Source organism: Anomaloglossus baeobatrachus, chromosome 8 (genome assembly GCF_048569485.1).
Source record: "Anomaloglossus baeobatrachus isolate aAnoBae1 chromosome 8, aAnoBae1.hap1, whole genome shotgun sequence".
In the NCBI taxonomy this organism is placed as follows: Eukaryota; Metazoa; Chordata; class Amphibia; order Anura; family Aromobatidae; genus Anomaloglossus; species Anomaloglossus baeobatrachus.
Genome location: NC_134360.1, coordinates 38,268,894 through 38,281,939, shown reverse-complemented (window position 1 = coordinate 38,281,939; position 13,046 = coordinate 38,268,894). Strand labels below are relative to the sequence as shown.

Sequence of the window (13,046 nt, the reverse complement as noted above, 5' to 3'; positions counted from 1 at the left end):
CAGAGGCGGAAACACGTATGGGAGCTGAAACTGCGACCAATCTTGAACCAAGGCGTCTGCCGCCAGAGCTCTTTGATCGCGCGACCTCGCCATGAATGCCGGGACCTTGTTGTTGTGCCGGGATGCCATTAGGTCGACGTCCGGCACTCCCCAGCGGCGACAGATTTCCTGAAACACGTCCGGGTGAAGGGACCATTCCCCTGCGTCCATGCCCTGGCGACTGAGGAAGTCTGCTTCCCAGTTTTCTACGCCTGGGATGTGAACCGCGGATATGGTGGATGCTCTGTCCTCCACCCACGTTAGAATGCGCCGGACTTCTTGGAAGGCTTGCCGACTGCGCGTCCCTCCTTGGTGGTTGATGTATGCCACCGCTGTGGAGTTGTCCGATTGGATTCGGATCTGCTTTCCTTCCAGCCACTGTTGGAAGGCCAGTAGAGCAAGATACACTGCTCTGATCTCCAGAACATTGATCTGAAGGGTGGACTCCTGCGGAGTCCACGTCCCCTGAGCCCTGTGGTGGATAAATACTGCTCCCCACCCTGACAGACTCGCATCTGTCGTGACTACTGCCCAGGATGGGGGCAGGAAGGATCTTCCCTGAGACAATGAGGTGGGAAGGAGCCACCATTGTAGGGAGTCCTTGGCCGTCTGGGAAAGCGGGACTTTCCTGTCCAGGGACGTTGACTTCCCGTCCCATTGGCGGAGAATGTCCCATTGAAGTGGGCGCAGATGAAACTGCGCAAAGGGAACTGCTTCCATGGCTGCCACCATCTTCCCTAGGAAATGCATGAGGCGCCGCAAGGGATGCAACTGGCCCTGCAGAAGAGATTGCACCCCTGTCTGTAGTGACCGCTGCTTGTTCAGCGGAAGCTTCACTATCGCTGCTAGAGTATGAAACTCCATGCCAAGATACGTTAGTGATTGAGTCGGTGATAGGATCGACTTTGGAAAGTTGATGATCCATCCGAAAGACTGTAGGGTCTCCAGCGTAGCATTCAGGCTGCGCTGACATGCCTCTTGAGAGGGAGCTTTGACCAATAAATCGTCTAGGTAAGGGATCACCGAGTGTCCCTGAGAGTGCAAGACTGCTACCACCGCCGCCATGACCTTGGTGAAGACCCGTGGGGCTGTCGCCAGACCAAATGGCAGAGCTACGAACTGAAAATGGTCGTCTCCTATCACAAAACGTAGAAAACGTTGATGTTCTGTAGCAATTGGCACGTGGAGATAAGCATCTTTGATGTCTATTGAGGCAAGGAAGTCTCCTCTGGACATTGAGGCAATGACAGAACGCAGGGTTTCCATCCGGAACTTCCTGGCGTGCACATGTTTGTTGAGCCGTTTTAGGTCCAGAACAGGACGGAACGAGCCGTCCTTTTTTGGAACCACAAAGAGATTGGAGTAAAACCCTTGCCCTTGTTCCTGAGGAGGGACTGGGATCACCACTCCTTCCGCTCTTAGGGAGTCCACCGCCTGCAGCAGAGCATCTGCTCGGTCTGGATGTGGGGAGGTTCTGAAGAACCGAGCTGGAGGACGAGAATTGAACTCGATTCTGTACCCGCGAGACAAAATGTCCGTCACCCACCGGTCTTTGACCTGTGACATCCAAATGCCGGAAAAGCGGGAGAGCCTGCCCCCGACCGGCGATGCGGAGGGAGGGGGCTGGAAGTCATGAGGTAGCCGCTTTGGAAGTGGTACCTCCATTTGCTTTCTTGGGGCGCGTGTCCCTGATCGTACTCCTGCTCCGTCTCCATCAGGTTCTAATGGGTCTGTGGATGGAGCCCGGCGTCAGAGCTGAGAGGCCGGCAGGATCCCACTTCCACAGAGCCCTACCAGGGGATGTGGAAGGAAAACAGCATGTCAGGCTCCAGCCCTGTACCAGCAATAGGTACCTCAACCTTACAACACCATCCAGGGGTGAGAAGGGAGCATGCTGGGGACACTATATGTGTCCTCTTTTCTTCCATCCGAAATAGTCAGCAGCTACTGCTGACTAAAATCTGTGGAGCTATGCATGGAATGTCTGACCTCCTTCGCACACAAAGCTAAAACTGGAGAACCCGTGATACCACGGGGGGGGGGTATAGCCAGAGGGGGAGGGGCCTTGCACTTTTAATGTAGTGCTTTGTGTGGCCTCCAGAGGGCAGTAGCTATACCCCAATCGTCTGGGTCTCCCAATAGAGCGCTGAAGAAATGTCTCTCACCCACCGGTCTTTGACCTGTGGCAGCTAAATGTCGCCAAAGCGGGAGAGTCTGCCACCGACCGCGGATGCGGAGAGAGAGAGTTGAACGTCATGAGGAAACCGCCTTGGTAGCGGTTCCTCCGGCTGCCTTCCTTGGGCGTGATTGAGCCTGCCAGGAATCTGCGCCTCTCTGAGCCTTTTCAGTCCTTTTGGACGAGGACAATTGGGACCTGCCCGAGCCTGGGAAGGACCGAAACCTCGACTGTCCCTTCCTCTTGTTGTTTGATCTGGGCTGGTGTAAGGAAGAGTCCTTACCCTTGGACTGTTTAATGATTTCATCCAATCGCTCACTAAACAGTCTGTCACCAGATAACGGCAAACTGGTTAAGCACTTTTTTGGAAGCAGAATCTGCTTTCCATTCCCTCAACCACAAGGCTCTGCGTAAAACCACGGAGTTGGCGGACGCCACTGACGTACGGCTCGTAGAGTGCAGGACAGCATTAATAGCGTAAGTCGCAATGCAGACATTGCGAGGTTAAGGACGCCATCTGCGGCACAGATGTACATGTGACAGTGTCCACGTGCGCAAGACCAGCTGAAAAAGCTTGGAATGCCCATACGGCTGCGAATGCCGGAGCAACCGACACGCCGATAGCTTCATAGACAGAATTCAACCAGAGGACCATCTGTCTGTCAATGGCATCTTTAAGTGAAGTCCCATCTTCCACTGCAACTATGGATCTAGCCGCAAGCCTGGAGATAGGGGAATCCACCTTTGGACACTGGGTCCAGCGCTTGACCACGTCAGGGAGAAAAAAGGATAACGTGTATCCTTAATACGATTGGAGAACGCTTATCTGGATAAGTGTGGTGTTTCCGGATTGCTTCTCTGAAGTCAGAGTGGCCAGAAAAGTACTCAATATACGTTTGAGATACTGAAAAGGGATTTCTCCTGCTGTGAGGCTGAGTCCTCCACCGGAGGAGCTGAGGGAGAAATATCCAACATTCCCTTGATGGACGCTAGAAGATCATTCACTATGGCGTCACCATCCGGAGTATCCGGATTGAGAGCGGTCTCAGGAGCAGAGTCCTGATCAGCTACGTCTGCCTCATCATACAGAGAGTCCCGCTGGGACCCTAACCAGTGATGAAGCCGAGTGCCGCTCCCAGCGAGCTCGCTTAGGCTGTCTGGGACTGTCGTCCGTGTCAGAGCCTGCGCCCTGGGATGCATGGGACCCCCCCCGGAGCACTGATTTGTTCCAAATGAGGGCGTATCAACATTGCCCATGGTCCGTCTGGACTGCAAAGTCTCTAAGATGTTAGTCACAGTCACAGACCTATCAGCCGAAACTGCAACTCCGTCCCTGTCCCTGGACAGGGTTCACAGGTGGCTCCTTTAGCCACCTCTAGCAGAGACCCCGGCTGACCAAATGCTACGGGGGAGCATTGCACACAATGGGGACAGTGGAGCCTGCCGTGTGGAACAGTATCACGTGCAGTACAAGCAGCATAGAAAGCCTGTGCCTTGGCACCCTTTCTTTTTTGCTGCTGTTGTCTAGCCATCTAGAAGCATATAGCCAAGAATAGCGACCGTACAGTGCAATGTATAGCATACAAGCAGAAAGTACAAATGAACACTTCAGCACATGCAATACAAGCAGCATAGAAAGCCTGTGCCTTAGCACCCTTGCTTTTTTTGCTGCTGTTGTCCAGCCATCTAGGAGTATATAGCCAAGAATAGCGACCGTACAGTGCAGTGTATAGCATACCAGCATAAAGTACAAATGAACACTTCAGCACATGCAATACAAGCAGCCTAGAAAGCCTGTGCCTTAGCACCCTTGCTTTTTGCTGCTGTAGTCTAGCCATCTAGGCATAAAGTACAATGGCATTAGTGGGGTCAGCACTTCAGGTGCTGCTTACCGCCCGCCCAAAGGCGGGTGTGTGGTCGCCCGATCCTGTAACTGGTTGCCCAGAGCTTGTCTCCCTTCTCCAGCCCAGACTGCGTGCAGGAATGGCTGCCGGCGTCTTGTGAAGAGGGGCGGGCCGTGGGCTTGCCCCAGACAAGAGCGGGAAACTGGCGTCCCACTCTGTCCAGTGAAGGGGGCTGGAGAATGCAAAGCAGACTCCAGCTCTCGGCGCTGACTTTCTGTACAGCGTCCCGCCCCTCCCCTGACTGGCAGGGCTGGGGGCGGGAACGAAGCGAAAACTAGGCCGCAAAGCCGGGGACTCGAGTAATAAGCGCGGCCGTCCTATGTGCACGGCCAGCGCGGAAGTCCCCGGCGCACCACAAGTCCCAGCCGCGCCACAGTGTAAAACACCCCGCAGCGGCCGGCGCGGCAGTTTCTAACACATAAATTCACTCAGCTAAGCTGCAGTGAATAATAGCACAAGCGCTCCGCGCTGTTGTCCCCGGCGCACTAGCACTCCCAGCAATGCTGGTGTGTGTGTGCGCGATGTGTACGGGGACACAGAGTACCTTAATGTAGCAGGGCCCTGTCCCTGACGATACCCAGCTCCATATCCAGCAGGATCTCCGGGTCTGTGGATGGAGCCCGGTCTCAGTGCCTGGAGACCGGTAAGATCCCACTTCACCCAGAGCCCCGAGGGGGGATGGGGAAGGAAAACAGCATGTGGGCTCCAGCCTCCGTACCCGCAATGGGTACCTCAACCTTAAACACCCGACAAAAGTGGGGTGAGAAGGGAGCATGCTGGGGGCCCTAGTATGGGCCCTCTTTTCTTCCATCCGACATAGTCAGCAGCTGCTGCTGACTAAAACAGTGGAGCTATGAGTGGATGTCTGACCTCCTTCGCACAAAGCATAAAACTGAAGCAGCCCGTGATCCACGGGGGGTGTATATGCAGAAGGGGAGGGGCCTTACACTTTTTAGTGTAATACTTTGTGTGGCCTCCGGAGGCAGTAGCTATACACCCCAATCGTCTGGGTCTCCCAATGGAGCGCCGAAGAAAAGTGCTGAATCTTCACCGCTGCTGCCAGCATCTGCTATTATCTGCAGGGCTGACTATAGTTGACAGCAAAGCACCCAATAATCTGAGCTCGGTGCAGATATGACCCTCTTGGAGAATATGTACAACTTGTCATAGAAATACTCCTTTAAAACAAAAAAAAAAATCCACAAAACAACACTTACTTCAAAAAGCAGCAGTGATTCCTCAACTGGTCGATCTCTCCAGGGTGAAGGAGGTGGATTGTGCCCTTTAATTTCATCCACTTTTTGGTGGCATGCATAAGCGTGGCCCCTTTTATTAAGAAAAAAAAAAATCATTTACTAATCTTTTTGGCTATGACACCACATTCTATGGACATTACTACTACTTGCACATAGGGAAACAGTTTTCTGCAGGAATGGAAGTTGAGACCTTTAAATAAAGTGACAATTATGGTGATTTTTTGACATCGTATTAGTCAGCCTGAAATGGCTGATAAAGAAAAAGAAAAAAAAAAAAGTTGTTGGGGTTTTTTTGGTTTTTTTTTTTTAACCCCTTCACGACATTGGACAGATATATCCGTCATGGAGCGTGTCACGTTAAGCCCCGCCCCCTGCCTCGGGCAGGCGCCGGCGGTCGGCACACATATCAGCTGTTTTCAACAGCTGACATGTGTGCCTGCATGTTGCGAGTGGAATCGCTTCCACTCGCAACATTTAACCCCTTAAATCTCGCTGCCCAAGTCTGGCAGCGAGATCTATATGCGCGCGGCCATGATTTTTACTTACCGCCGTCCCCACCAGAAGTCACGTGCGTGATCATGTTACTTTCGATGGTTGCCATGGTAGCACAGGGTCATGTGATGACGCCTGCAGCTATGACGTTTCACTTTCGTTTTCACCCGGCCCGGAGCCGAATGAAACAGGAAGTGACCGTATCTGCAGTTTATAGCTGTGTAACTGTGATCAGAGCGATCGGATTGCTGATCGCTATAGCCCCCTAGGGGGACTAGTAAAAGTAAAAAAAAAAAAAAAAAAAAAAGTTTTAAAAAAAAAAAAAACCTAAAGTTAAAATCACCCCCCTTTCACCCCATTGAAAATTAAAAGGTTAAAAAATAAATAAATATACACATATTTGGTATCGCCGCGTTCAGAAATGCCCGATCAAAATATGAAATCAATTAATCTGATTGGTAAACGGCGTAGTGTCAAAGAAGGGAATTTTGTTTACTTACCGTAAATTGCTTTTCTTCTAGCTCCTATTGGGAGACCCAGACAATTGGGTGTATAGCTTCTGCCTCCGGAGGCCACACAAAGTATTACACTTTAAAAAGTGTAACCCCTCCCCTCTGCCTATACACCCTCCCGTGCATCACGGGCTCCTCAGTTTTGGTGCAAAAGCAGGAAGGAGGAAACTTATAAATTGGTCTAAGGCAAATTCAATCCGAAGAACCAAAAGAACAATTCAACATGAACAACATGTGTACACAAAAGAACAACAGCCCGAAGGGAACAGGGGCGGGTGCTGGGTCTCCCAATAGGAGCTAGAAGAAAAGGAATTTACGGTAAGTAAACAAAATTCCCTTCTTCTTTGTCGCTCCATTGGGAGACCCAGACAATTGGGACGTCCAAAAGCAGTCCCTGGGTGGGTAAAAGAATACCTCGATAAAAAGAGCCGAAAAAACGGCCCCCTGTTACAGGTGGGCAACCGCCGCCTGAAGGACTCGCCTACCTAGGCTGGCATCTGCCGAAGCATAGGCATGCACCTGATAGTGTTTCGTGAAAGTGTGCAGACTCGACCAGGTAGCCGCCTGACACACCTGCTGAGCCGTAGCCTGGTGCCGCAATGCCCAGGATGCACCCACGGCTCTGGTAGAATGGGCTTTCAGCCCTGAAGGAATCGTAAGCCCAGAAGAACGGTAGGCTTCAAGAATCGGTTCCTTGATCCACCGAGCCAAGGTTGACTTGGAAGCCTGCGACCCCTTACGCTGGCCAGCGACAAGGACAAACAGCGCATCAGAACGGCGCAGGGGCGCCGTGTGAGAAATATAGAGCCGGAGTGCTCTCACTAGATCTAACAAGTGCAAATCCTTTTCACATTGGTGAACTGGATGAGGGCAAAATGAAGGTAAGGAGATATCCTGATTGAGATGAAAAGAAAGAAAAGTGGGCAAGGCAAACGGCCAGGGGGTAAAACCCTGATCAGAGCACCAGGATAAGAAGATCCTCCAAGTCCTGTGATAGATCTTGGCGGACGTTGGTTTCCTGGCCTGTCTCATAGTGGCAATGACATCTTGAGATAACCCTGAGGACGCTAGGAGCCAGGACTCAATGGCCACACAGTCAGGTTGAGGGCCGCAGAGTTCAGATGGAAAAATGGCCCTTGAGACAGCAAGTCTGGTCGGTCTGGGAGTGCCCACGGTGGGTGCCACAGATCCGGGTACCACGACCTCCTCGGCCAGTCTGGAGCGACGAGGATGGCGCGGCGGCAGTCGGACCTGATCTTGCGTAACACTCTGGGCAGCAGTGCCAGAGGAGGAAATACATAAGGCAGTCGAAACTGCGACCAATCCTGAACTAATGCGTCCGCCGCCAGAGCTCTGTGATCTTGAGACCGTGCCATGAATGCCAGGACTTTGTTGTTGTGCCGAGACGCCATGAGGTCGACGTCCGGCGTTCCCCAGCGGCAACAGATCTCTTGAAACACGTCCGGGTGAAGAGACCATTCCCCTGCGTCCATGCCCTGGCGACTGAGAAGAAGGGAATTTTGTTACTTACCGTAAATTCCTTTTCTTCTAGCTCTTATTGGGAGACCCAGACGATTGGGGTATAGCTACTGCCCTCCGGAGGCCACACAAAGCACTACACTAAAAAGTGCAAGGCCCCTCCCCCTCTGGCTATACCCCCCCGTGGTATCACGGGTTCTCCAGTTTTAGTGCCAAAGCAAGAAGGAGGAAGCCAATAACTGGTTTAAACAAATTAACTCCGAATAACGTCGGAGAACTGAAAAACCGTTCAACATGAACAACATGTGTACCCGCAAACAACCAAGAAATCCCGAAGGACAACAGGGCGGGTGCTGGGTCTCCCAATAAGAGCTAGAAGAAAAGGAATTTACGGTAAGTAACAAAATTCCCTTTTTCTTCAGCGCTCTATTGGGAGACCCAGACGATTGGGACGTCCAAAAGCTGTCCCTGGGTGGGTAAAGAGATACCTCATGTTAGAGCTGCAAAACAGCCCTCCCCTACGGGGATGTCACTGCCGCCTGCAGGACTCTTCTACCTAAGCTGGCATCCGCCGAAGCATAGGTATGCACCTGATAATGTTTGGTGAAAGTGTGCAGACTCGACCAGGTAGCTGCCTGGCACACCTGTTGAGCCGAAGCCTGGTGTCGTAGCGCCCAGGACGCACTCACGGCTCTGGTTGAATGGGCTTTCAGCCCTGAAAGAACCGGAAGCCCTGCAAAACGGTAGGCTTCCAGAATTGGTTCTTTGATCCATCGAGCCAGGGTGGCTTTAGAAGCCTGCAACCTCTTGCGCGTACCAGCGACAAGGGCATCGGAACGGCGTACGGGCGCCGTGCGGGAAATGTAGATTCTGAGTGCTCTCACCAGATCTAGCAAACGTAAATCATTCTCATACCGGTGAACCGGATGAGTGCAAAAGGACGGTAAGGAGATATCCTGATTAAGATGAAACGAGGATACTACCTTAGGGAGAAACTCCGGAATGATGCGCAGCACTACCTTGTCCTGGTGAAACACCAGGAAGGGAGCCTTGGATGACAGAGCTGCCAGCTCAGACACTCGCCGAAGCGATGTGATCGCAACGAGAAACGCCACCTTCTGTGACAGGCGAGAAAAGGAAACTTCCTTCAGAGGCTCGAAAGGCGGCTTCTGGAGAGCAACTAGAACCCTGTTCAGATCCCATGGATCCAACGGCCGCTTGTACGGGGGTACGATATGACAAACCCCCTGCGGGAACGTGCGCACCTTAGAAAGACGTGCTAGACGCTTCTGAAAAAACTCGGATAGTGCTGAGACTTGCCCTTTGAGGGAGTCTAGCGACAAGCCCTTTTCTAACTCCTATTGTAGGAAGGAAAGAAAGATAGGCAATGCAAATGGCCAGGGAGACACTCCCTGAGTAGAGCACCAGATTAAGAAAATCTTCCACGTTCTGTGGTAGATCTTAGCAGACGTGGGCTTCCTAGCCTGTCTCATGGTGGCAACGACCCCTTGGGATAATCCTGAAGACGCTAGGATCCAGGACACACAAGCCACACAGTCAGGTTCAGGGCCGCAGAATTCCGATGGAGAAAACGGCCCTCGAGACAGTAAGTCTGGTCGGTCTGGTAGTGACCCCGGTCGGCCGACCGTGAGATGCCACAGATCCGGGTACCACGATCTCCTCGGCCAGTCTGGTGCGACGAGTATGACGCGGCTGCAATCGGATCTGATTTTTGCGCAGTACTCTGGGCAAGAGTGCCAGAGGTGGAAACACATATGTGAGCCGGAACTGCGACCAATCTTGCACTAAGGCGTCTGCCGCCAGAGCTCTGTGATCGCGCGATCGTGCCATAAATGCCGGGACCTTGTTGGTGTGCCGAGACGCCATTAGGTCGACGTCCGGCCCCCCCCAGCGGCAACAGATTTCCTGAAACACGTCCGGGTGAAGGGACCATTCCCCCGCGTCCATGCCCTGGCGACTGAGGAAGTCTGCTTCCCAGTTTTCTACGCCCGGGATGTGAACTGCGGATATGGTGGATGCTGTGTCCTCCACCCACATGAGGATTCGCCGGACTTCCTGGAAGGCTGCTGACTGCGTGTCCCTCCTTGGTGGTTGATGTATGCCACCGCTGTGGAGATGTCCGACTGGATTCGGATCTGCTCCCTTCTAGCCACTTTTGGAAAGCTAATAGGGTAAGATACCCTGCCCCGATTTCCAGCACATCGAACTGAAGGGTGGACTCCTGCTGAGTCCACGTCCCCTGAGCCATGTGGCGGAGACAAACTGCTCCCCACCCTGACAGACTCGTATCTGTCGTGACCACTGCCCAGGATGGGGGCTATGGCAATGAGGTGGGAATAAGCCACTATTGCAGAGAGTCCTCGGCCGTCAGGGAAAGGGAGACTTCCCGTCCAGGGAGGTTGACTGCCCATCCCATTGGCGGAGAATGTCCCATTGCCGTTGGCGCAGATGAAACTGCGCAAAGAGAACTGCCTCAATGGCTGCCACCATCTTCCTTAGGAAGTGCATGAGGCGCCTTAAGGGGTGCGACTGGCCTTGAAGGAGAGACTGCACCTCTGTCCGCAGTGAACGCTGCTGGTTCAGCGGAAGCTTCACTATGGCTGATAGAGTATGAAACTCCATGCCGAGATACGTTAGTGATTGAGTCGGAGACAGATTTGACCTTGCCAACTTGATGATCCACCCGAAAGTCTGGAGAGTCTCCAGCGTAACATTCAGGCTGCGTTGGCATGCCTCGAGGGAGGTTGCTTTGACGAGTAGATCGTCCAAGTACGGAATCACCGGGTGTCCGTGAGAGTGCAAGACTGCTACCACCGCTGCCATGACCTTGGTGCCCACCCGTGGGGCTGTCGCCAGACTGAATGGCAGAGCTACGAACAGAAGATGTTCGTCTCCTATCACAAAACGTAGAAAACGTTGGTGCTCCGTAGCAATTGGCACGTGGAGATAGGCATCTTTGATGTCTGTTGAGGCAAGGAAGTCTCCTCGAGACATTGAGGCAATGACGGATCGGAGGGATCCCATCCGGAACCGCCTGGCGTTCGCATGCTCGTTGAGCAGTTTCAGAACCAGAACAGGACGGAAGGAACCGTCCATTTTTGGAGCCACAAAGAGATTGGAGTACAAACCCTCGCCCTCGTTCCTGAGGGGGGACAGGGATTACCACTCCTTCTGCTCTTAGAGCGTCCACCGCCTGCAGCAGGGCATCTGCTCGGTGGAGAGGTGGGGCCGTTCTGAAGAATGGAGTCGGAGGACGAGAACAGAACACTGTCCTGTGCACGTGAGCACAATGTCCGTCACCCACCGGTCTGTGACCTGTGGCAGCTAAATGTCGCCAAAGGCGGGGGAGTCTGCCATCAACCGCGGATGCGGAGAGAGAGAGAGAGAGCTGAGAGTCCTGAGGAGACCGCCTTGGTAGCGGTTCCTCCGACTGCCTTCCTTGGGCGAGATTGAGCCCGGTCGGAATCTGAGCCCGTCTGAGGTTTTGTAGCCCTTTTGCACGAGGACAATTGGGACCTGCCGGAGCTTGGGAAGGACCGAAACCTCGACTGTACTTTTAGGACAGTATTAACAGGGTAAGTCGCAGTGCAGACATTGCGGGGTTACGGACGCCTCTGCGGTACAGATGTCCCTGCTCAAGGTCAGCTGCGCAAGAACAGCAGAAAAGGTTAGGTTGCCAATACGGCTGTGGATGCCGGAGCAACCGACACGCCGATAGCCTCCTAGACAGATTTCAACCAGAGTCCATCTGTCTGTGAATGGCATCTTGAAGTGAAGCCCCATCTCCAGTGCAACTATGGCTCTATATGCAAGCCTGGAGATTGGAGAATCCACCTTTGGACCCTGGGTCCAGCGCTGACCACGTCAGGGGAAAAAAGGGATAACGTGTATCCTAAAAACGTTTGGAGAAGACGCTTATCTGGTAAGCGTGGTGTTCCTGGACTGCTTCTCTGAAGTCAGCGTGGCCAGAAAAATACTCAATATCTGCGTGAGACACTGAAAAGGAACTTCTCCTGTTCGTCTCCTATCTCCACTGGGGGAGCTGAGGGAGAAAGATCCAACCTTCCATTGATGGACGGTATAGGATCATTCCGTATGGCGTTACCACCCGGTGTATCCGGATTGAGAGCGATGTCAGTATCAAAGCCCTGAAGAGCTGCCTTTTGGTCAAGTAGATTGCCCATGGGTGCAAGTCTCTATATTATGACTACTCCGTCCCTGTCCATGGACAGGGTTGACAGGAGGTTTCTTTGGCCACAACTAGTAGAGCCCCGGCAGACGAAGTGCTAGAGACCCCGGCAGACGACGTGCTACAGGGGAGCATGCACACAATGGGACGGTGTCATGAACAGCATCCCATGTAGTAAAAACAGCACTGAAATCTGTGTTGCTTTTTTGCCGCTGCCGACTAGCTATCTAGAAGTATATAGCCAAGATTGGTGACCGTACATTGCAATGTATAGCATACAGGCATAAAGTACAAATGACCACTGCAGCACAAGCAATACAAGCAGCATAGAAGCCTGTGCCCTGGCACCCCTGCTCTTCTGCTGCTGTATACTAGTCATCTAGGGGAATATAGCCCAGAAGAGTGACCCTACAGTGCAATGTATAGCATACAAGCACAAGTACAAATGAACACTGCAGCACATGCAATCCAAGCAGCATAGAAGCCTGTGCCCTGGCACCTCTGCTCTTCTGCTGCTGTAGACTGGTCATCTAGGGGAATATAGCCCAGAAGAGTGACCATACAGTGCAATGTATAGCATACAAGCACAAGTACAAATGCACACTGCAGCCCATGCAATACAAGCAGCATAGAAAAAAACCTGTGCCCCAGCACCCTTGGTTTTCTGCTGCTGTAGTCTAGCCATTCCAGAAGAATATAGCTAAGACTAGCGACTGTACAGTGCAATGTATAGCATATCAGCATAAACACAAATGAACACCTCAGTCGTGCAAAACAAGCAGCCTAGAAAGCCTGTGCTTTAGCACACCTGCTTTCCTGCTGCTGATGTGTCGCTCCCCAAGCGGGCATATAGCGACCTATGTAGTTAAAAACAACACATGTATACACTGCAGTTATATCGTGGTCAGCACTATGTGTGCCTCTTACCGCCCGCCTATAAGCGGGTGTATGATCGCCACCGTCCTGCCTTGGTGCCGA

At 52.6% G+C, this 13,046-nt stretch overlaps 1 protein-coding gene across 1 annotated transcript in view; it reads right to left on the bottom strand.

Annotated features, from left to right (window-relative positions):
* The window catches only part of QARS1 (glutaminyl-tRNA synthetase 1), a 191,513-nt gene that overhangs the window by 60,059 nt on the left and 118,408 nt on the right, over positions 1–13,046 (bottom strand). The window contains exon 13 of the mRNA XM_075321479.1: positions 5,337–5,445. Coding sequence (XP_075177594.1) covers positions 5,337–5,445 — 109 coding nt within the window. The remainder of the gene's footprint in view (positions 1–5,336; positions 5,446–13,046) is intronic.